The sequence below is a fragment of the Paramisgurnus dabryanus genome, chromosome 15 (genome assembly GCF_030506205.2).
Source record: "Paramisgurnus dabryanus chromosome 15, PD_genome_1.1, whole genome shotgun sequence".
Classification (NCBI taxonomy): domain Eukaryota; kingdom Metazoa; phylum Chordata; class Actinopteri; order Cypriniformes; family Cobitidae; genus Paramisgurnus; species Paramisgurnus dabryanus.
In genome coordinates, this window is record NC_133351.1 from 11,750,493 (window position 1) to 11,773,414 (window position 22,922).

Below are 22,922 nucleotides of genomic sequence, written 5' to 3' on the forward strand. Positions count from 1 at the left end.
ATGGACATTAAAACTGTCCTAAAACAACAAAGCTGGTGATGGTAGCCTAAGACTTTTGCACAGTACTGTACATATAAACAGATTACTGTTAATGCATATTTGCATACAGTATGGTATGAAAGGCTAATGTTGCATCTGGAATTAATGTAACTTATTAATGTATGCCTATAATAAATTGGCTTATACAAAATACATGAAAAGCAGCTTAACTGGCATAACTGATGAGACATAGCAATTTAGTTGCAACCTGGTAATATTAATATTTAATTAAAGTTTGAGTGTGCATGTGTGTACTGCAGGCATTATTCAATGTTTTCTGCACTAGCTATATAAACTAAGCATGTAAGATTTAAGAAATAACAGATCCCAGAGGCTTCCCTTAGAAAATTAGTTTTAAGAAACTGTTTATTTTTTTAAACCTCTGCCGGCACAAATAAAATACCAGAGAAAGAACTCTCAAAAGTCTAAGGAAAGCACATCGTGAAGTGTTGCTAATCTAAAACGGTTACAGGTCAAGATTACAGTGGTGTCAACAAATAAAAAAGAAAAGTGAACATTTATTCCCAGAGGGTGCAGCTGTTATTGTTGACGGCAGTAAATCCCACATCTAAGTTTCACAACAAAACCTTTCAGAAGCCAGAATTTGGCAATTACTTTTAGAGATTCGGCTTTCACAATAGATCACGTTCATCCATGAACTGAAAAAATACAGGGGTACTTTAACAACCCTTCACTTATATGAATCTGTATGTGAATGTGCATGAGAGTGGCAGTTCAAATTAACATTACTTTTATATTATACAACACAGTAGTATTGTCTGAAGACATTTTCTAGGTTGCCAACGTTGTTGAAAATGTCATTAGGAAAAGTACAACAGTACATTTTAGTACAGTACATCCTTATTTAACTTCTTGTTTATTATAGTCCAATTTTATAGCCTATAATCTCCATTATTAGACAAAAGCCACTGTGTAATTCAGTGTCTTTAAACCCTTGGAGAAATTGGGCTTGGTAATTGCAGTACTTTCTCTTTTACAGAAATTTAACATGGTAATAGACTACTACATTCAGAAGAGTCATGGCCAATTAAACTGTTCTCTAAGATTTTTAAACAAAGTGGACCTTAAGTGCAAATTGCTAAAATGTCTTTGATCATTAAATTGCATGACCATTGTTGGCAGAGTAAAGCTATTCTAAAATATTATGGTAGAAATTATGCCTTTAACAGGCCTGAATGTGCTAAATCCTATTGACTTGCACCTGCTGCAGATCATTTGCATTAAACTGAACCCTGACATTGCTCTTATCATATATTTTTCCCCAGCATAAGGCAAAAATATTGGTTATCAAACCAATATCAAAGCTGTCCTTTATAAATCAAAAAATGTGGTTATCACTTATCAGTTGCAATTTAGCTTGATAAAAAAAACTGAAATGCTACATTATGACACCCAGACTACAGTATAATAAATGTAGTTTGAAAGCGGAAACTACTGTATAGTTACCTGACCTTAATTTAAATTGATCCTACGTACTTGGGTACATGCAATAAAATACTTGAGAATACCATGAACATGTAATTAGATAATGAGAAAGCTCAGAGTAACTGTGCTTCAGGTGCCTCATGTGTCTCATGTGCAATGCACTTGCAGAAGAAAGGAGCTCCACGTCTTTCTGCCCAACCTGATTACAATTAAGTGAAGTCAAGCGTGCACTCTAATTACTGCTTACAGTGCTGGTGTTTGTGCAGTAGTGTAGTAAAGCGATGTAAGACACAGCAGAAATAACTGAGACAATGGCACACAAACAGTGCTCTTGTTAATGCATAGCATGATAAAGTAATGGCAGCATAGGGAGTGTATCAATTTTTGGGATAGGGAAGGTAAGTAGACATCCGAAAAAATCCTGGGTTATTTTCAACCCAGCATTGAGTCAAAAATGGACAAACCAAGCAGTTGGCTTGAAATTAAGTCAATTCCCATAGACCCCCATGTTAAAATGGCCAACTTTATAGTAGAAAATAATTTGCTTACAGCCTGGTAAAAAAATTGTTTTTGGTCTTTATAGCTAATTTTGCCCTTCATGGCAACTTTGAGGGGGTGATTTTTTGTAACTCATCCGTTTAATGATATTAAGCCTTAAAGTTCTGTATAATTAAGGGCGTGGCCACTTGAGTGACGGTTGAACAGCCACTGCTGTCACTTGAGTCGAGCTAGGCGGGCGTGGTTTCAGCAACCAACTGTAGGGCGTGGTCCCGCTTTTTTACCCATTTCGGATATCAGCGAGTGATGCGTGGTGATGCACGGCCAAGATGGGGACGACAGACACCGCCTACTTTAAGCTTAAAAAACGATCTACAGAAACCTATGGGTGATGTCATGGACACTACGTTCATCTTTTTTACAGTCTATGGTTAAAACAACCAAGCATTTTGGGTTGAAACAACCCAGCATGGGTTAAATTACAACCCAGTGAGCTGGGCTCGTCCCTTTTTGACCCAATGCTGCGTTGAAAATAACCCAGCAACATAAGAAAAAGCACATTCGAAAAAATGCTGAGTTGTTTCAACCCATGACTGGGTAAAATATGAACAAACCCAACCGTTGGGTTTAAATGAACCAATGCTAAGTTGTTTCAACCAATAATTGGGTCAAACATGGACATTTTTGTTTCAATTTAACAAACTGTTGGGTTTGTCCATATTTTAACCAACCATGGGTTCAAATGTAACTTTTACTCAAAAGTTCATTGCTGAATCTTGTCCACAGTCAACAGAGAACAGGATGTGACTCAGTTGTAATTATATAGAGCATAAAGGTTTGACAGAGGTGACGTAGGACCAAAGTGCTTCAAATGAAGGCTTGAGAAGACTTAAGGACCTGACGGTGCTCCCTTTCCATCTACTTGAATACTTTTTTGGTATTTTTGGTCAAACAGATGTGAATAAAAAGCCCTATTCGGTCGGGATTAGTTTACGGGGGTAATTTTACCACAGGACGTCTATAATATTGATGGTCAATTTGGACGGGATTAAAAATCTCAGTAAAACATTTGGAAGTGGGAGGGGTAACTCGATTGCACAGCGCATCACCGCTCTTGTCGACACGTGCACATTACTTCTTGATATCAAATGTTTAAACAACATTATTTATAGTTTCGTGCCTCTGAGAAGTGATTTTTTATTTTTTTTTTAGTTTCGTGGTATTCAGGAACTGACTTGCCACTGACTTGTTTTTCCACCATGCAAGTAAATGCTTCTTTAAGCACTTTTTTGTTTTAAAGAAACCCACAAAATAACAGGAAATTACGAAATGTACGTGTATATTTAAAGCTGGTTTATTTGCACTGGATTAGTATTACCTGAGGTAATTTTTGCGGACCTTTTTACAGAAGGTAAAAGTCGTCGTAATCTATACTGACATTGTCTGTAATGATTACTGACATGGAGAATTAGGACGGAACTAAAATCACTGAGAAGCTCTGATAAAAATTGCTTTACCCCACCTCCCTATGAAAAACTAATCCCGGCTGAATAGTACAAAATATTTAGTGATTTTCCAAGGAAATTGTATACTTTTGTATACCATTTAGTATAATGAAGGTGCTGCTTTAAAGAATATGTCTATGAGTCAATCAAAAGATAGCCACGCCCCAAACTCAGGCCACCGGTTAAATCAATGTTACCATGTTGGGCTGGTCAATACACTCAAACAACGCACATAGTCATTGTTCATGAATACACATGAGAAACAGCTGCCTTTTAACCGAGTTTGCTCCTGCATACAGAGCCCAATCAGAGGTAAAAATGTCCTTCAATTCAGTCCTCCATTTACATTCTGTTTTGAATAGTCAATTCACTGTGGGAGTTCACAGTGGTAACTTTTCAGAGTCATTTCCTCTCAACACCCTGTGTCATTACCTTTAGTCTGCTTTAAAGGTCCGGGATGTGGTTATGGAGAGCTTTTAACATAAGAAAACTCTGATTTCTATTACCGCTGCACTCCTAAAAGCTCCTGCATCCAAGTTTAATTCCCATTTCAATGATGCATCTACAAACACAGACCTGGGGGCTGAAGGTATATGTGCTCGCTTAAAATGTTCTGAACATTGAGACGCAGCTGTCTGTGACAGAAAAATGGGCTGAGTGGGCTGTAAAGATACGCCATTTCAACCCAAATGATAGAGCCAGTGCTCAGACAAGAGTATTTGCAAACTTCTTTTTGTTTTTTACATATTTAACAGTCGATTGATCCTATAATTATGTTTTCTAAAGACAGTAACCTGCCCATAACCATTATTTTTGTACATGGTGATAACATAAGTCTGCATCCAGGCCCTAATGCTGATACTGGTTCCTGGTTCAAGACCAGCATGTTTGAATAAGACATGTTTCTTGGCTCTGGCCAACCCTTTATTCTTAAGGATACCAAGGTCATATTTGGCACTGGTTCCAGCACTGAAAAGGTAATTTGAGAGATGATGAATCTTTGCTCTATAAAATGGGTTTAGGATTGAATCAGTGATGTATTTCCCCCATAACAGCATACTGTAGTCAACTTCACTAAGAACCAATCCACAGCGACTCACCACATGAAGTAGACTCGTCCGTCATATCCCCACAATCATCATCTTGATCGCAGCGCCACGCCTCAGGTACACATCGACCGTTACCGCAGGTGAACTGACCAACCCTACATGGCTGAGCTACAGATAAAATGATAAAAGAAAGATTTTTAAGTTTTTAATAGCACACTCAGTATGTGCATGTCTTGAAATTGAACCCATGACCTTCATGCTGTAAATGGTACATTGTAAAAAAAAAGGTCAAAATTTGTACCCCATATGCCACTTGAGCACTACCCTTCCAAAAAGTATAGCTTTACACCTGAAGAGTTCATATTAGTACCTCAAAGATACATATTAGTGCCTATTAGTAATATATCTGCATTTTTCCCAGCAGGATATGTCATGAGGCAATACCGTCTATATCGGTATGGTCTGATATCACCCACCTTTTTTGCAAAAAAAGCTCTGCCAAAAATGCACACTGAGGTCAGAAATAAGCTTTTCAACCAGCTTGCATTCAAATAGTCAAATAAGTGTTAATACTCTGTCAAATAGTTTTATAACAGCATCATGAATATTTTTCTTGACCTCAACTACAGTGGTACAAATATAATTTGTCATTTCAAGAATATTTTTCTTGACCGCAACTACAGTGGTACAAATATAATTTGTCATTTCATGAATATTTTTCTTGACCTCAACTACAGTGTTACAAAATAATTGTTCATTTTTTATGAATAATTTTCTTGACCTCAACTACAGTTGTACAAATATAATTTGTCGTTAAAATATCATTTGGTGTTAATACTCTGTTGTATAGTTTTATAACAGCGTCATGAATATTTTTCTTAACCTCAACTATAGTGGTACAAATATAATTTGTCATATCATGAATATTTTTCTTGACCTCAACTACAGTGGTACAAATATAATTTGTCATATCATGAATATTTTTCTTAACCTCAACTACAGTGGTACAAATATAATTTGTCATTTCATGAATATTTTTCTTGACCTCAACTACAGTGGTACAAATATAATTTGACATTATATGAATATTTTTCTTGACCTCAACTACAGTGGTACAAATATAATTTGACATTATATGAATATTTTTCTTGACCTCAACTACAGTGGTACAAATATAATTTGTCATTTCATGAATATTTTTCTTGACCTCAACTACAGTGGTACAAATATAATTTGACATTATATGAATATTTTTCTTGACCTCAACTACAGTGGTACAAATATAATTTGACATTTCATGAATACTTTTCCAGACCTCAACTACAGTGGTACAAATATAATTTGTCATTTCATGAATATTTTTCTTGACCTCAACTACAGTGGTACAAATATAATTTGACATTATATGAATATTTTTCTTGACCTCAACTACAGTGGTACAAATATAATTTGACATTATATGAATATTTTTCTTGACCTCAACTACAGTGGTACAAATATAATTTGTCATTTCATGAATATTTTTCTTGACCTCAACTACAGTGGTACAAATATAATTTGACATTATATGAATATTTTTCTTGACCTCAACTACAGTGGTACAAATATAATTTGACATTTCATGAATACTTTTCCAGACCTCAACTACAGTGGTACAAATATAATTTGTCATTTCATGAATATTTTTCTTGACCTCAACTACAGTTGTTCAAATATAATTTGTCATTAAAATATCATTAGGTTTAATACTCTGTCGTATAGTTTTATAACAGTGTCATGAATATTTTTCTTAACCTCAACTATAGTGGTACAAATATAATTTGTCATATCATGAATATTTTTCTTGACCTCAACTACAGTGGTACAAATATAATTTGTCATTTCATGAATATTTTTCTTAACCTCAACTACAGTGGTACAAATATAATTTGTCATATCATGAATATTTTTCTTGACCTCAACTACAGTGGTACAAATATAATTTGTCATTAAAATATCATTAGGTTTAATACTCTGTCGTATAGTTTTATAACAGCGTCATGAATATTTTTCTTGACCTCAACTACAGTGGTACAAATATAATTTGACATTTCATGAATACTTTTCTAGACCTCAACTACAGTGGTACAAATATAATTTGTCATTTCATGAATATTTTTCTTGACCTCAACTACAGTAGTACAAATATAATTTGTCATTAAAATATCATAAGGTGTTAATACTCTGTCGTATAGTTTTATAACAGCGTCATGAATATTTTTCTTAACCTCAACTATAGTGGTACAAATATAATTTGTCATATCATGAATATTTTTCTTGACCTCAACTACAGTGGTACAAATATAATTTGTCATTTCATGAATATTTTTCTTAACCTCAACTACAGTGGTACAAATATAATTTGTCATATCATGAATATTTTTCTTGACCTCAACTACAGTGGTACAAATATAATTTGTCATTTCATGAATATTTTTCTTGACCTCAACTACAGTGGTACAAATATAATTTGACATTATATGAATATTTTTCTTGACCTCAACTACAGTGGTACAAATATAATTTGACATTTCATGAATACTTTTCTAGACCTCAACTACAGTGGTACAAATATAATTTGACATTATATGAATATTTTTCTTGACCTCAACTACAGTGGTACAAATATAATTTGACATTATATGAATATTTTTCTTGACCTCAACTACAGTGGTACAAATATAATTTGACATTTCATGAATACTTTTCTAGACCTCAACTACAGTGGTACAAATATAATTTGTCATTTCATGAATATTTTTCTTGACCTCAACTACAGTTGTTCAAATATAATTTGTCATTAAAATATCATTAGGTGTTAATATTCTGTCAAATTGTTTTATAACAGTGTCATGAATATTCTTCAGTTTACAATGTTTTTTTAAGTTTCATCCAGGTGTTAGAGAAATAAAATCAATCATCCAATAATAATAATAACAATAATAATAAAACATTTATAAAATGATATTTTATTGCATTTGGAGACTGATTCACCAATTTTATGAAAACAGTACAATAATGGTTTAAGCCATGCAGTGTTGGGTCCATATCGCTGGAAACTGAAATTAATTAAATGTTTTGTTAGTTTTTTTTTCTATGCCAGAAATATGTGACCATACATAAACTTAAGTATAATATTTTGACGTGTCTGTTGCATTTTTTTATTTATTATTTATTATTTACTTATTGACATTTTAATGAAAAGTTCAATTTGTACCACTGTAGCTGAGGTCAAGAAAAATATTCATGATGCTGTTATAAAACTATTTGACAGAGTATTAACACTTAATGACATTTAAATGACAGTTTAATGTAATGTTAACCCTTAAAGCTAGGTAGTTTCTTAAGTTTGACCATTATTCTGCTATGTCATGTTTATGACAGATTTATGACAAGTCATGTTGTATTGGTTAATGTCAAGTTGTCATAACAAAGACATCTCAAACAATGTCATCTTTGCATTTAAAATGACACAATTGAACAAATGACAGTTGTCATACAGTAAATGTGCATACAATTTCCTTCATGTTCATGTCATGATTATGAAGGTGTCATGTCAGTCTTATGCATACCACTTCAAGTAAAGTGTAACCAAATAGGCTTTGAAATTCATATTCATCATTCGTTTTTTATAAAAGGTGATTGTGACATCTTACACAAGGCTTTAACTTGCAAGTAAACATTTATTTCACTTAGAAGAAGATACTGATATATTTATTGTGTACCGCAAACCCAAAATTGCAGAAATATGAATTTTGGTCAATATCCATCCCTATCCAGACCAAGTGTAGCATTAGGACTAGCTATATTCACCAGGCCATTACTTTCTTCAGTGCTTACTGATCAAAATTTTATTAATACATCAGAGACTAGTTTTAGCCAATTTAACAGCTTAATTTAAATCATCAAATATTAATCGCACGAACATCTGCTGTCAGTTTTAGCTTCCCACTGATCCAATGTAATGTTTTGTGTTCTACATCACATTCTCATAACCCCTTCTGCTAAGTCAACAAAGGCCTAAGCTTTCTTCAGCTAAAGGGTCAGTGTTATCAGAGTGATGTGGGACCATTGACAACATTTATCACATCTCCTCTTCCTTTCCATTGATCCTACAGCACTTAAACCAGCCGTAGAGTGTCACTCCTGGAAACAGGCCAGGTGCTAGTATGTAAAAAAGGAAGTTGGGTAAAAGTGATACTGACTTGCAATCTATAGTGAGAAAATTAAATTCAGTGCTAGCAGAGAAACATTATGCGTTGTAAGAAAGTGTGCACCGTTACCTTTTGAGAAGCTAAATTAAATTTATATCAGATTTCGTGTATCGCAAAATTAATGGAAAGTGAAGCGGGCAAACATTTTGCAAATGGTAGGTACTCACGTATATTAGTGAATGGATCAGTTTAATATGTATGAGGAGAGAGAGAGAGAGAGAAATAGACCTCTACCTGAACATGTTTTATTAGACTCGTCTTCGTTATCTCCACAGTCATTGGATCCATCACACAGCCACCTCTTGGGTATGCAACGGTTATTGGGGCACTTGAACTGATCAACCGGACAACTGTGGTTAGCTGGAAGAAGCATAGAAAAACAAAACTATTCAGTGCATATCAAACAGGGAATAAGAGTGGAGGCTAATGTAAAAATAAATCTGAACATTTTACCTTACTGTATGGACTACTGACATGTTTAAAGGTATAGTTCACCCAAAAATGTTGTCATCATTTACTGAACCTGTACGCAGTCCTGCATTTTTATTATTTTTGAGCATGTTTGTTACATTGCCGACAGCCTGCCATACATATAACCTAAGTGAGTTTATATGCATAATAACCCTGTTTGTTTTGACACAGCACTTTTCAGCATGCTATTCATCTATTCTCCTGAGCTGGTCTCACATTTATCTCAAAGTATGTGTTTGCCCCTCAGGCCTTTGAGTTTATTTAAAGTAGTGCTTATGCTTTCCACTATTTGCTCTATTTAATAATAGAACCTGCTATTACTCATAGACCGGGATACTGGACGCATCCCCAACAGACAATGACTAACAGATGAAATGGAAAACCGCATTCAACTGGGATCGAGCAGTGAAGTTTCAGCATTGTTACATTATAGGGCATCCCAAAATTGATTTTGCAATTCTGATAATTCTGGCAGAACATCACATTAAAGTATTTCTTTTAGTGAAAAATGACTCAGCCTCCAACAATTTAACTTATCTTATCGATTAGCTCGTGAGCAGACTGTGCATTGGGATGCGGTGTGTGATGCCATCTTTTATTCCACACTGCAGTTTTTATTTTCTATTAATATCAGTTAGCAATCTGCTAATAATCAGCAGATTAAATGCAAACGGACTGCAGTTGGCAGTCAGAAGCGACTACATCCAAGCAACACATCTCATCAGTATTTATTATTCAGCCCTCTTTAAACACCCAGTTCCGATTGGTAGACTGTAAAACTGGGCAGTCAAATACATTGGAATAATGACAGTGTACACAGTATTTTGGACCAAAAAGACAACATACCAGTTCAACATCCATGCATCTCATTAGTTTCTCTCTTTTTTCATACAAACAAAATTACATCAATTGTGTACCAAACTCCTATTAAATGGCTATTCATACAAATCATTTTAATATGTATGATGAGCAGGGCTTGGCATTAAAGGTATGGCGGAAGATTTTCTTTTTCCAGGTGGATCATCAAGACTATTGGTCATCCCAGTTGTTAGTCATTCTGATGATATGTCGACGTAAGGCCGGCGTACGTGCTCGTCCTTAGGTTCGCTTTCTGCGCATGCCCACTTTGTATATGTGTGGTGGGCTACGGTTTCAGCCATTCATTGAAGCTCGCGTTCTCACCGTATTTTTATTTTTTTAAATGGCTGAGGGTCGCAAGAGAAAAAGTCTATGACAAGAAGAGAAAGACCTCTGAAGAAAGAAAGAGTGTTTTGGGGAGAATAATTCACAGAGGTTGGGCTTCCCACTGATGCATCAGTCACAAAGTTTCCACTCAACGTTTGTCATGCTATTTGGAGAAATCCATTTAAAATCACTGCTAGTAAAAGTTGATGTAAGCTATGATTAGCAATGCTAGCCCTTGCACAAGTCACGAACCACGCAAACACGGTAAACATCTCAATGTATGAGCCATGCCGGCAGCAACTTGTAAACAGAGCGAAGAAAAAAACTAGGCTTGTGCATGCTCTCTCGTGCACACGTTTATTAGGCGTTCCCTCTCGGGTGCAGGTAGAGTGTTGCGCATGTGCTTATTTTTTTTTAAAGTGGAGGAGCGGTTCTTTTCAAAAATTCGGAACAATCTTCCGCTATACCTTTAACACCCCCCAAATGGGTAGATTTCACCTGTGGGGGGTAAGTCTTAAAAGCCATGTGAAATAATAAACAGTGCGCTGTGCGACAGTACGAAACTACAACTCCCATGAGCGATCAAGGCATTTGTTGATCGGAAAGATGTTTTTGCCGTCCCTCCTACGGGATTTGGCAAAAGTATAATTTATCAGCTGGCTCCGATGGTCGCTAAGAAGATGAGACTCAATGAAAATGGCCAACTCGGCATGGATATAACTACCGGTCATTGCCAGCTCCTGTTCGGAAGCCAGTGTATGAAGTTCATCTAACTTCCAAATGGTAAGAGGTAGTCTGACTGTATGACTTAGTAAATAACTCGCAATGCCGTGATATGAATAAAAAGTTATAAACATGTCGTGTCGATGTATGTTCGCTGTCTCACACTTAGTACAATCATAAACATACGCGCCATTTCAACATACGTCACACACTCGGTTGATCTGATTGGTTGTAGGTCTATCCAATTGAGTGCAGAGGCACTCCTGGTTCGTTGAAACACACCCCATAATCACAGCCCAATGGAGCGGTATCAAATTCAAATTCTGACTAGAATTGAGTATGACAACGTCTGGCTTTAAGTATTTATAAAATATTATGGAAGTATTAAATATTATTGATAAGTAACATTATACTTCCATAATATTTGTTTGATGCAGTTGGTGTCATGGATTCAAAACTTGTACGTACAGCATATGTTTGTTTCTTCATCACTGCCATCTAAACAATCATCATCTCCATCGCAAATCCAATTGGCTCGTACGCAGCGCCAGTTTCTGCACTGAAACTCATCGTCTCTACACCGCTTGGGCTCCTCTGGGCCTGCAGAGTCTACAGTGATAAAAATTAATTGAATAACTTTAGCAAAACATAACAGTCAGTAATACAGCAACCATTCCCAATGCCTCAAAAGGGAAAAAGTAATCATAAATAATTAACATGCTACTTCACAAAACACTATTGCCATATAATATACTTGTAATATAACATAATAACCAAGTCAGTATGGGTCTTACTATTGACATTTGAATGTATTTTTTATTGAATGGGATTTAAAGGGCTTACCAGAGCATGTGACATTATTTTTGTCCAGGTGCTGGTTGTCGGCACATGCACAAACTCTGCCCCCCGGGACGGCCAAACAGAGAGTACTGCAACCACCATAATTCACCCGGCAGGCATTGTCACCTAAAAACAAACACAGAACTAAACAACGGATATCTACAAATCTTCTTTCACACGGCGACTGCGGTTTATGTGTTTATCCCTTTATGGCTTTTAGCAATGTCTCTCCTTGAAGCACAGAACATAAAGTTCTTCTCCACTGCCCACTCAGAACCAATTTCCTCCTCTTCTGGGATAGCGCTGGTACAGGGGGCATTATTTTTAATCACACGTCAAGTAAATTATGGCAAACACTGGAGAAGAGAGCCATTTGACACTCTATTCCTTTCAGTGACATAATTCATTGTGTGGGCAATGACACCGACGATGAAGCAGGAAGAGAGAAAAACACAGTTTAGTGAGAAAACTGTCACTTATTTAGTTGAAGCATGGGAACAATAATAAGGTTTCATTTAGAGGGGGGTTGAAAGTCATTGCCTGAACCAATGAGATAAAAAATGTTTTGTAACAGCCAATCCGAGGTTCTCCGAAGAGGGGAGACACAATTAATCTTTCTCATGACTATGAAGCGCTACAGAGAATTTTTTTTTGTTCTGCTGAGAACATCGACTGTCAAAACGCCCCGTATTTTTTGGGACGGGAACGCGACAGGAACATCCTAAAGGAACTTTACGTGACATAACTGGAGTTCTTCCCCTGTGGCAAATCTAGCAAATCTGGATGTTAAAAACCTTGTAAGCTCGAGACGAACGCATTTAAAATAAGATATGAATCTGCCTGCATCATCTATCTGAAAGAGAGAGTACGAGTCTCTCTGACAAGTGGAGCACTGTCTGCTTTTCCCTCAGGTGAGTTAGAGATGAAACATGCGGGAGCCGTGCACAGCCGTGACTGCTCGTCTGCATGCGCGGGGTCCCGCTGAGCGCCGCCCCTCCCTCTGTCGTGTTGTGACTGGCACTTATGAATGGGGATGACAGTAATCATCCGCCCTGCCTCACACATCCACACAGAGTTAAAGATAGCAAACAGAGGTTTAGCCTCGACTTCACCTGATTACCCAACCCACTTAACAGCATGACTTCAGCCCTACATCAGAGTCTTTAATCAAAGTTAAAACCATGAATACTTGTAATTGCTGCGTATCAAGTATAATTTATTAGTATTTTCCAAAAGAATGCACTTGACTTGGCCATGTAATATTACGTAAATTGAAATTTCTCCTGCAGATTTTTAGCACATTCTCTTTCTAAAAAATAATTTGGTAATAAAAATCATCACGCAGCAGGGTAACGCACCACTGGAATTTAAATTAATAAATAAATGTACTGTAGAAATTAAAGTATTACTGGCAGCTGTTCTGTAGATTTAAATTTGTGTAATTTACCGGCAAGTTTGTTCAAAGTTAAATAAACATTAAACATTAACGAGACTTTATCTTTACAGAATAAAACTTAAATACCAGCCTCACGCAAAGCATTCTGAGAACCTACAGTAAATCTGAAGGAAGAAAAGAGAAAAAGGTTGATATCTGATTCGCAGAAGGCTTTGCATGAGGCTGTTATTTTATAGTTCAATTCTGTAAAAACAAAGACTTTCATTTAACTTTGAACCGACTGTTGCCAGTTAATAGCATACATTTTAATCTACAGTCAGTTACTGGCAACCAGATGCATAACTACAGCCATTTTTGGTAACACTTTAATTGAAGGGGTGTTCATAAGACTGACCTACCCAGTCTCACAAAATGATGTACCTATAGTCAATAATTTTATTATTCTTTTTCATGATACTGTCATGAAATTCCGTGTTTTTTCGTGATCGTATCCTGAATTTCTGTTTATGTGTCATTGTCACGTATTGGTTACTCAACTGCTTTTTCCTATTTTCAAACCATTGTGGCTTCGGTTTATGTTTTGATTTGGTGTTTGCATTAGGATGTCACTTTAATTATTGGTTTATACTATTTGTTCAGATTCATTTTTTATATTTTCTACATTTTAAACCATTGTCGCCTGACGTAAGGTTTAAAGTTGGGTCTGGGTAAGGATTTCATTTTATGTAAATCTACCCCTAAACCGAAGCAAAAATGGTACGAAATTAGGACAAGACAGTTGAGTAACCAATACGTGACAATGACACATAAACAGAAATGCGTGACACGATCACGGAAAAACGCGGAAATTCATGACAGTATCACGTAAAAGATTAAAAAAATTACGTGACTATAGGTACGTAATTTCGTGTGACTGGGCTGGACTGACATGACACCTTCATAATCATGACATGACACGTGCCATGAACATGAAGGAGATTTTATCAACTGTCATTAAGTATAATTTGTTAAATTATGTCATTTTTAATGCAAAGATGACATTGTTTGAAATGTCTTTGTTATGACAACTTGACATTAACCAATACATTATAACTTGTCATGACAACTTAACATTACCAAGACAAGATAACTGACCACTTTTAACCAGTGATACAAATTAAATTTGTATTTAAAATGTCATTAAGTGTTAATACTCTGTCATATAGTTTTATAACAGCTTCATAAATATTTTTCTTGACCTCAACTACAGTGGTCAAATTATAATTTGCCATTAAATTGTCATTAAGATGACATCCCCTCAAGTCAAGTGTTCCCAATATTTACATTAATTACCCAGTACACATTAATAATGCACTTATTATTACTTTTTTTAAACCATTTACAAAAAGGTTGTATTTGTTAACATTAGGTTACGCAATAGCTAACATAAATCAACAATGAACTTCTAATGAGCATTTAAAAATCTTACTTAATGTTGAATAGATTTTTTAATTCAACGGTGTAAAAATGTATGCTATAAGAAGACATAAACAATTGTATTGGCATTAACTAGCTTTAACAAACGTTAATAAATGCAGAAACACTATTTTGCTCATTGTTAGTTCATGTTAGCCACAGTTATGCATTAAAGAATGTTAACAAATACAACCTTATTATGAAGTGCAAAATGGATCTGGCTTAAAGCATGAACACATTACAGAGGACGCAGAAGTTATCCGCTCTTATCCATTGTGTTGAATGTCCTCATAGTGCATTTCAGTAAATTCCTCAAACTGTGGCACACGGCCAACTCAATTGTAATTCCAATGCATAAATTGAAAGTGAGCCAAATCTTAAAATCTTGAATTTCGCCCAACCGTGTTATGCAGCACCGGAAAAATGTGGAAAATGTGATTATCAAATAAAAGATGAATAATGTGTCATCCTGCAGTCCTACCCAGCTGGCTTTGCGCATCATAGACTCTGAGCCCAAACAGCGGCGGCCGCTCACTCCTGAGCAGAGACACTTCACCAGAAACCAGATCCAGTTGAAAGATGGAGGCGTTCATGTACTCCGTCCAGAAGATGGAATTCTGGTACTGAGCGATCCCAAAAGGGTGATTAAGTTCCCTGCCACTGTACACAACCTAGATTGCAAAAAAATATTACCATACATTGTTGTGTCAATTGTGGAAATAAAAAATTTTCATTGCTTTTCCCATAAGAAAAAGCAGTTACCCGTGAGGAAACTTACCATTCTGCCAGTGCCATTGAGGTAAATTTTCTCAATGTGATCATAATAAGCATCACACCAGTACATGGTACTGGTCCCGTGATCCAGAGTGAGCCCATTGGGCCATAGCATGTTAGACGTGACAAATATTTTCCGGTTGGAGCCATCCATCCATGCTTTCTCTATCCTTCCGATACTATCATTTACCTCATCTTCTTCCCAATCAGTCCAGTACATCCAACTGGAACAAAACCAGAAACAAAAACATTTAAAGCAGGGATGAATGTCATAACCAAATCTCAACATGCAAAGTAAAACAATGTACAGACTGTGACATGGCATTGCTTCTGAAAAAATGTCCATAGTAGTACACAGGGCTCGGCGATAGAGCTAAAATGTTTATCATTGATTTAACATGTAATATTATTTGATAGTGATGTCGATACATTTGAAAAAAATGACAAGTAGAAAAAAGTTTTAATTTAACCACTATAGCCTATGTTTTATTTACACACTTTATTAAGGCAAACAATAAACAATTTTAGTTTAGCAGTACAAAAAATGTCTATATCTTACACAAAGATTAAATTAATGTTAAATAAACTCTATAAATGCTCTCTATGGAGTATTTTCATCACGACAATGTTTGATTCCTGTTCTTTGTTTCTTGTTGTTTGTTCTAAACTTTGGTGGATAGGCTACTTTTCTTCAAAAAGTCAATACTTTCCTTTTATCATTGACAATCTGACAATCTCGGCCACAGCACTCATTTTTACACGTTTTTGTGCTTTTCCTGTTATATGGCGATGGCACAACCAAACCCCACGAGACAGGGGTAGCTGCAGCTTGGAGTAATGGGTGTGCCGAAAGGAAAGGGCGTGTTAAAAGGTACTGTAGGGGGCATGCCGAAAGGTTTCTCATTGGTGAAAAGAGTTTCCTTTTGGCACTTAATAGAAGGTTATTACAGTTATTACTCTCCTACTTTTTTAATATGTGGTAAGTGTTTTATCAAACATATATTTGTTTTTATCCAGCAAAAAATGTTTTAAGTTAGTATGTACTTTAAATAAAAGTACAAAAAACTAAATTTGAAATCAGTTTAAAACAGTAGGCCTACAAATTACTAAATAATGTAGTAACCAATACAATAGTAATAGACGCTAAAACAGGTTATTTCCAAAGGATGAACAACTAGTGTGACTCTTATAGTGTCAGGATAATTTTTTTTTTTAAATAATAATTGTAATGTGTTTATGATTTATTTGATTGACTGGTGCAATTTAAGCCCTAAACAACGTTGCGTTGATGATGATGTCCTGTAACCCGCACCATGCAGACGTTAAGAAGGTAACGTACTTTCCAATGTATGAATGAATGAATGAATGAATGAATGAATGAAAGCTAGCTTTTATGTGGAACTGGAAGCTTTTGCATCCATTGTAAAGACCTTTTGACACACCCCAAACCTTTTGGGACGCCCCTTTCCTACCTTTTGGCACGCCCATAGCTCCAGCCTGCAGATATCCCTACCACAACCCCACAGCAACACTTGTTACTGGCTGTTTGCTTGTCACTCGCGGCACGCTCCTTTATCAGGGCATATAATAGGCTGTTTAAGATCTAGGAACGGGGATGTAATGTAGTCCAATGCAGTTTTAGCAATGCATTAACAGGCGTCATGTCGAACGTTATTTTTCCCCCCGATGGTACATATCAATATCGTTTTATCGCCCAGCACCCGTAGTATAGCTATAAAAGCCTAACCAAATATAACTGAATACATTTAATATACTTAAGTCAACATGTAGGGGACATTTCCAAGTGCCTAGATGTACATAGTGCATTAAAAGTGCATGCTTTTGAATTATCAGCATACAGTGCGTAAAATGTGCAGAAGGCTTTGCCCAGTGTTTGAGCCGCTATCTGATTTACAAAATACCTTCAGAGAGGCGACAAATGCAAACAAATAACACTGTCAGCGGGCACAATAAATTTCACTCTTAAAAAAATTGTACTAAAAGCTTGTGATCATAGGGGAACAATTTTTGTGCTACAGAGCACCTACAGTATATAGCACCTCTGTAGAAGTGGTGCTAAAGCCTGACTACACCACCACTTACAGTATTGTTCAACATAGCACAATATGGTTCAACACAGATGCTAAACAGGTTTGATGTTTAGCACTACAAATAGTTTCCCTATGATTTCGAGCCACTCTTTTAGTGTTATTTAGTGCATTATTTAAGTGTAGTTCATTCCTATTGGCAAACTGATCACTATAAACACATATCTAAACTTTTCCATCCATTGTTTTTTTTTTTCAAAAGTTGTGGATCCAGAGAAATAGATTTGTGCGTCAATATAAAATGTTACTCTCAATGGATTAGAGATATTTAAAAAGTGACTGGGTCAACATTCTGACATGATCCGCTCTCTTGTAAGTGCGCTTAAGGGATTTGTTGCCTCTGAATATGACTCTTGGCTTTTCTGTCTCATTAATGATAGAAGCCTTTGCTTTATGTGCACAACATAAAACAGAATGGGTTAGTGGGTGAATCAAGCGCTCTCTGTCCCAATGTGTTAGCTGCGTGACCTTATGAATTATTCAAAAGGCAAACAGCATGCTCCTGCACAACAGAGAGTCTCATATCGCGCACTGTTCAAAATGTAACAGCGCATAGGGGATAATGAAGATAAGCGAAGATTCCATAAGATCTGTTACAAATCTACGTACATAGGCATAAAAATATAAAGCACACACAAATGTTGGGTAATTAGGTAACAGTTGGGAGCTTAATTATGTTGCCTTTCTTTCTGAACAGCCTTGGTATTGAGATGGCATTTATGATGCTGGTGGCTTGCCAGGTTTTGGAATAAAGCAATGGATTTTACGTCCAGACAGTGAAAAAAAGGAGAAAATAGCTAAAGAACAAAAGTAAACAACAATGTGGAAGAAGAGAAAGATTGAGAGAGAAAGAGAGATTGAAGGCTTCATTAATTCCCTAAACTGGAACATCTAAGCTAGGACAATAAGGAGTTTATTACACTATGGAGTTTATGCACTACCAGTAGGAGTTCACAACATTACATTTCCCTAAAGAAAATCCCACAGTGGGTAGAGTTCGACAATGAAACACATGGAGAGATACAGACATAAATTCTGATAGTCTATATCACAGAACACAGAATGAGAGAAAAGATTTACTGAGTGAGAAAAGTTCGACCTTATCATGTTAACACAGGCTGCTTGTAGCATGAAAACATAGATGTACTATATATGTGGGAGGAAGATAAAGAAATAAGGACAGGAGGATTTTATTTTAGCATCCAACAGATCAGATAAAGATCAACACGCCACCTGCTTACCTGATAGACAGCCAAACACCTAATAATGGGCACTAACCCCATTTCTATAAATAAGCCCATATACCGTACTGTAGGTGGGTTGCAACAACATAATACACATTTGTATTAGAGAAGAACTGAAGGCTAACACATGATCTCTAAGCAATTCATACTTTCAGAATAGTGGACTTTTAGAATGGACTATTTTTATTTAAATATCTATAGGATTAATATATAACATAATTATTTATCTGACTTCTAGCTCATTTGTAAAAAAGAAGTTCAGGCCATTCGCACATTATAAAAAAAACATTTACTGTACTTATTGGAGGAAACAAATGTCTTTACTCAAGACAGATTTTTGGAACGCTGCTTATAGTTCCTGACTTGTTCGCTTACAAAATGGTGAAAAAATGCTTCTTGGTTAATTTTTAGAAATGTCATAAAGGCAAACATGAAAATTACTCACTGGGGTGTCATGCTGAGTTTTCCAATTTTTTTAGCTCAGACGACCCTGTCGCTTCTCTAACAGGACCACAGCATAACTTAAAGGCTTTCATTGCTATGGTAACACTGACACATCCAACACCCAAAATGTTGATGTCTTTTTTTTTGTTCAGTCAAGAAGAAATAAAGTTTTTTTTTTTAGGAAAACATTCCAGGATTTCTCTCAATTTAAAAGACTTTATTGGACCCAACAGTTTACAGTTTTAATGCAGTTTTAACCACAACGTCTTGTCTTGCACCAGTCGTATGACGTGCCAGCACGTTGAAAGGTCACGCGTTATGAACATTTGCGGACCATTTTAAACAATAAACTGACACAAAGACATACATTAGTATTATACTACGGGTCCATTGAATGATTTAATCTGATTGGCTGATGAACGTTCTGAGGTGTGCAATTATTTTCTGGGAAATGCACGATGAACGTCGTTTCAGGCAGCTCTCTTGACCGCATTTTAGTTCCATATCACTTTGCATAGTTAACTGCAATAACAGACAACAAAAACAACATGACAGACGATTTTCCAAGGCAGTAACAGCACTGTTTAGAGACGCACAGAGGTAGCCTCGTTCATACAATCTCTCGCTCGCCCTCTCTCTCTCTCTCTCTCTCTCTCTTTCTTTCTCTCTCTCTGTGTCTCTGTCGCTCTTGCTCTCTTTCTAATAACTCCATTAATAACTGCATTAGAATGCACAAGAAACTCAAACCTCCATTGCCAGCTTTAAAATGATGTTTTGGAACAAGCAAAAGAGCCGTTGGATGAGACGCGGAAGAAATAGTCCTACTCATAATAGCGATTTAAGAACAAAAACTGGACGAATCCCTTGAAATATACCATGTGATCGATTTCTTGAGGTGTGGTAACCGTAGTAAAAGCGGAATAATTGACTCCGGGCTGTTGAATTATTGAAAAATAATGCACTCCCCTTCGCGTCGTGGCCGCATCACCACCTTGGGTGTGCATTATTTTTCTAATAATTCAACGGCCCGGAGAAATTCAATTAAACTCATTCCACATAAAACAATGTCGTAACGGTCCTCTTTCTCCACACTTGTAAACACTGTTGCTCCATATTACACAGAAGGGAAGTCACTCTACATTGGACAAAAGTGAAGTCACACTATGGTGGTCAAAAGGGAAATCACTTCATATTGCACAGAATTAAAGTTACTCCATATTAAACAAAAAATGTAAAGTTCTACCTTTCACTTTTTCGTTAAAGCCTTTTTTTTAACTATCTGTCAAAACAGAACACATTTATTAATATATGAAGAGTTTGGTTCCAAAACGCAATAAATCCATTTTGACAAATTTCTGTAAAAATGTGTTCTATATCAAGAAAGTGTCAAGATGAAAACCACCATTTTCTGTTATAAACTTTCACATAGCATCTTTAGGTTATAAAAACATAAAAAATTCAAATCCATAACTTGATTTTCAAAGATTTATTATAAAAACTGATTATTTTTTCCACAAAATGCAATAAATCCATGACAAGTTTTTTTTCAAAATGCTATAAATCTATTGAATCAATAGCCTATATAAATGTGCATTCATCTTTGCCATGTTATATTCATTTAGTTGACTAGTTGTACACACTAATTAAAATATAAACATTAATGTCATTAATCAAAACGTCTCGGGTTACGAATGTAACCATTGTTCCCCGAGAAGGGAACGAGACGCTGCGTCGCCGAAGCTACGCTATGGGAACGCCCTCTGCGTGATTGCGTCTGAAGCACGTATGTCAAATCAGTCCAATGGTCAAGTGACACGTCATAGGCGGGTGACGTGGGAACCAGGAAGCTATAAAAAGAGCACCCGGCAAGCCAACTTCAGCTAGATTGTGCCGAAGCAAGGCGAGACAGGGATGCAGGGAGTATGGCAGGGAGACGCAGCGTCTCGTTCCCTTCTCGGGGAACAATGGTTACATTCGTAACCCGAGATGTTCCCCTTCGAGGGAACTCGAGCTGCGTCGCCGAAGCTACGCTATGGGAACGATGTACCAAAACACCATACTACCAAATGCCTGTCTGTGTGTAAAAACGCGCACAGCTTAAGACATGAGCACCTGGGCTCCAGGCGTAGCACCAACATCTAACTCGTAAAACCGAACGAATGTGAGCGGAGAGGACCAGCCTGCCGCATCACAGACATCCTGCATTGAAGCCCCTAGCCACAAGGCCTTGGAGGCTGCCATACCCCGAGTAGAATGAGCCCTGACGGCGATGGGTGAAGGCCGTCCAGTGGTCTCATAAGCCAGAGAGATAGCCTCAACTATCCACTTACTGAGTGTCTGCTTGGTCACCGGCAGGCCTTTCTTGGGCGAGCCAAAGCACACAAACAGTTGCTCAGATCTCCTCCACAAAGAAGATCTGTGAACATAGGCATCCAGTGCTCGCACTGGACACACCAAGTAAAGCTTTTCCTGATTCATATCCCTAAATGGGGGAGGACAGAGGGCCTGAAGTACGACAGGTCGTGGCACATTAGTCGGTACCTTAGGCACATAGCTGGGCCTTGGGTACAAGAAAGCCTTAACCATCCCCGGTGCGAATTCAAGGCACGTAGGGGAAACCGACAGGGCCTGAAGGTCACCCACTCTCCTCAGAGAAGTGACTGCCAACAGAAGTACTGTCTTAAGTGCCACAAACTTGACTGGAACGGTCTCAATGGGCTCAAACGGAGCCAAGGACAGACCTTCCAGCACAACGGCCAGGTCCCATGCTGGGACCCTGGGTCGGACTACAGGCCTCAGCCTCCGAGTGCCACGAAGGAAGCGAACCACCAGCGGGTCTCTCCCAAGGGATTGCCCAACCAAAGGAACATGGTAAGCCGAGATGGCCGCCACATACACCTTCAGTGTAGAAGGAGATAACCCTGCTGTGAACTTTTCCTGCAGAAACTCCAAGACTGTACCAATTGGGCAGTTCACAGGGTCATGCAGGTGTTTGCTGCACCAGGAAGTAAAGACTCTCCATTTAAAGGCATAAAGCTTCCTCGTGGAGGGAGCTCTGGAGTGAAGAATGGTCTCAGCAGCCTCAGCTGAGAGACCAGATTCTATGAGTCTGGCCCCCTCAGTGGCCAGACCCACAGTTTCCATAACTCTGGGCGGGGGTGAAGAATCGAGCCACCCGCCAGAGAGAGGAGATCCCTCCTGACGGGTATTTCCCAAGGTGAGCCGTCGAGGAGGGACACCAGGTCCGAGAACCATATTCGGTTCGGCCAGAGTGGGGCAACCAGCAACAAGCGGACGTTGTTGCGACGAACCCTTTCCAGAACTCCCGGGAGCAGAGCGATCGGAGGAAAAACGTACAGCCGTAGCCTCGGCCATGGCTGAACCATGGCATCCAGACCCAGCGGTGCTGGATGTGTGAGAGAAAACCATAGCGGACAGTGTGTCGTCTCTCTGGACGCAAACAGATCCACTTCCGCCTGGTAAAATCTCGTC

General features: G+C 37.4%; 1 protein-coding gene across 2 annotated transcripts in view; it reads right to left on the reverse strand.

Moving 5' to 3' along the window:
* Positions 1–22,922, reverse strand: part of lrp1bb (low density lipoprotein receptor-related protein 1Bb) — a 379,953-nt gene that overhangs the window by 174,410 nt on the left and 182,621 nt on the right. For both annotated transcript variants that reach the window (XM_065251976.1, XM_065251975.1), the window contains 6 exons: positions 15,639–15,858; positions 15,342–15,531; positions 12,013–12,135; positions 11,638–11,778; positions 9,025–9,150; positions 4,589–4,705 (listed from right to left, as the gene is read on the reverse strand). In XM_065251976.1, coding sequence (XP_065108048.1) covers positions 4,589–4,705; positions 9,025–9,150; positions 11,638–11,778; positions 12,013–12,135; positions 15,342–15,531; positions 15,639–15,858 — 917 coding nt within the window. The remainder of the gene's footprint in view (positions 1–4,588; positions 4,706–9,024; positions 9,151–11,637; positions 11,779–12,012; positions 12,136–15,341; positions 15,532–15,638; positions 15,859–22,922) is intronic.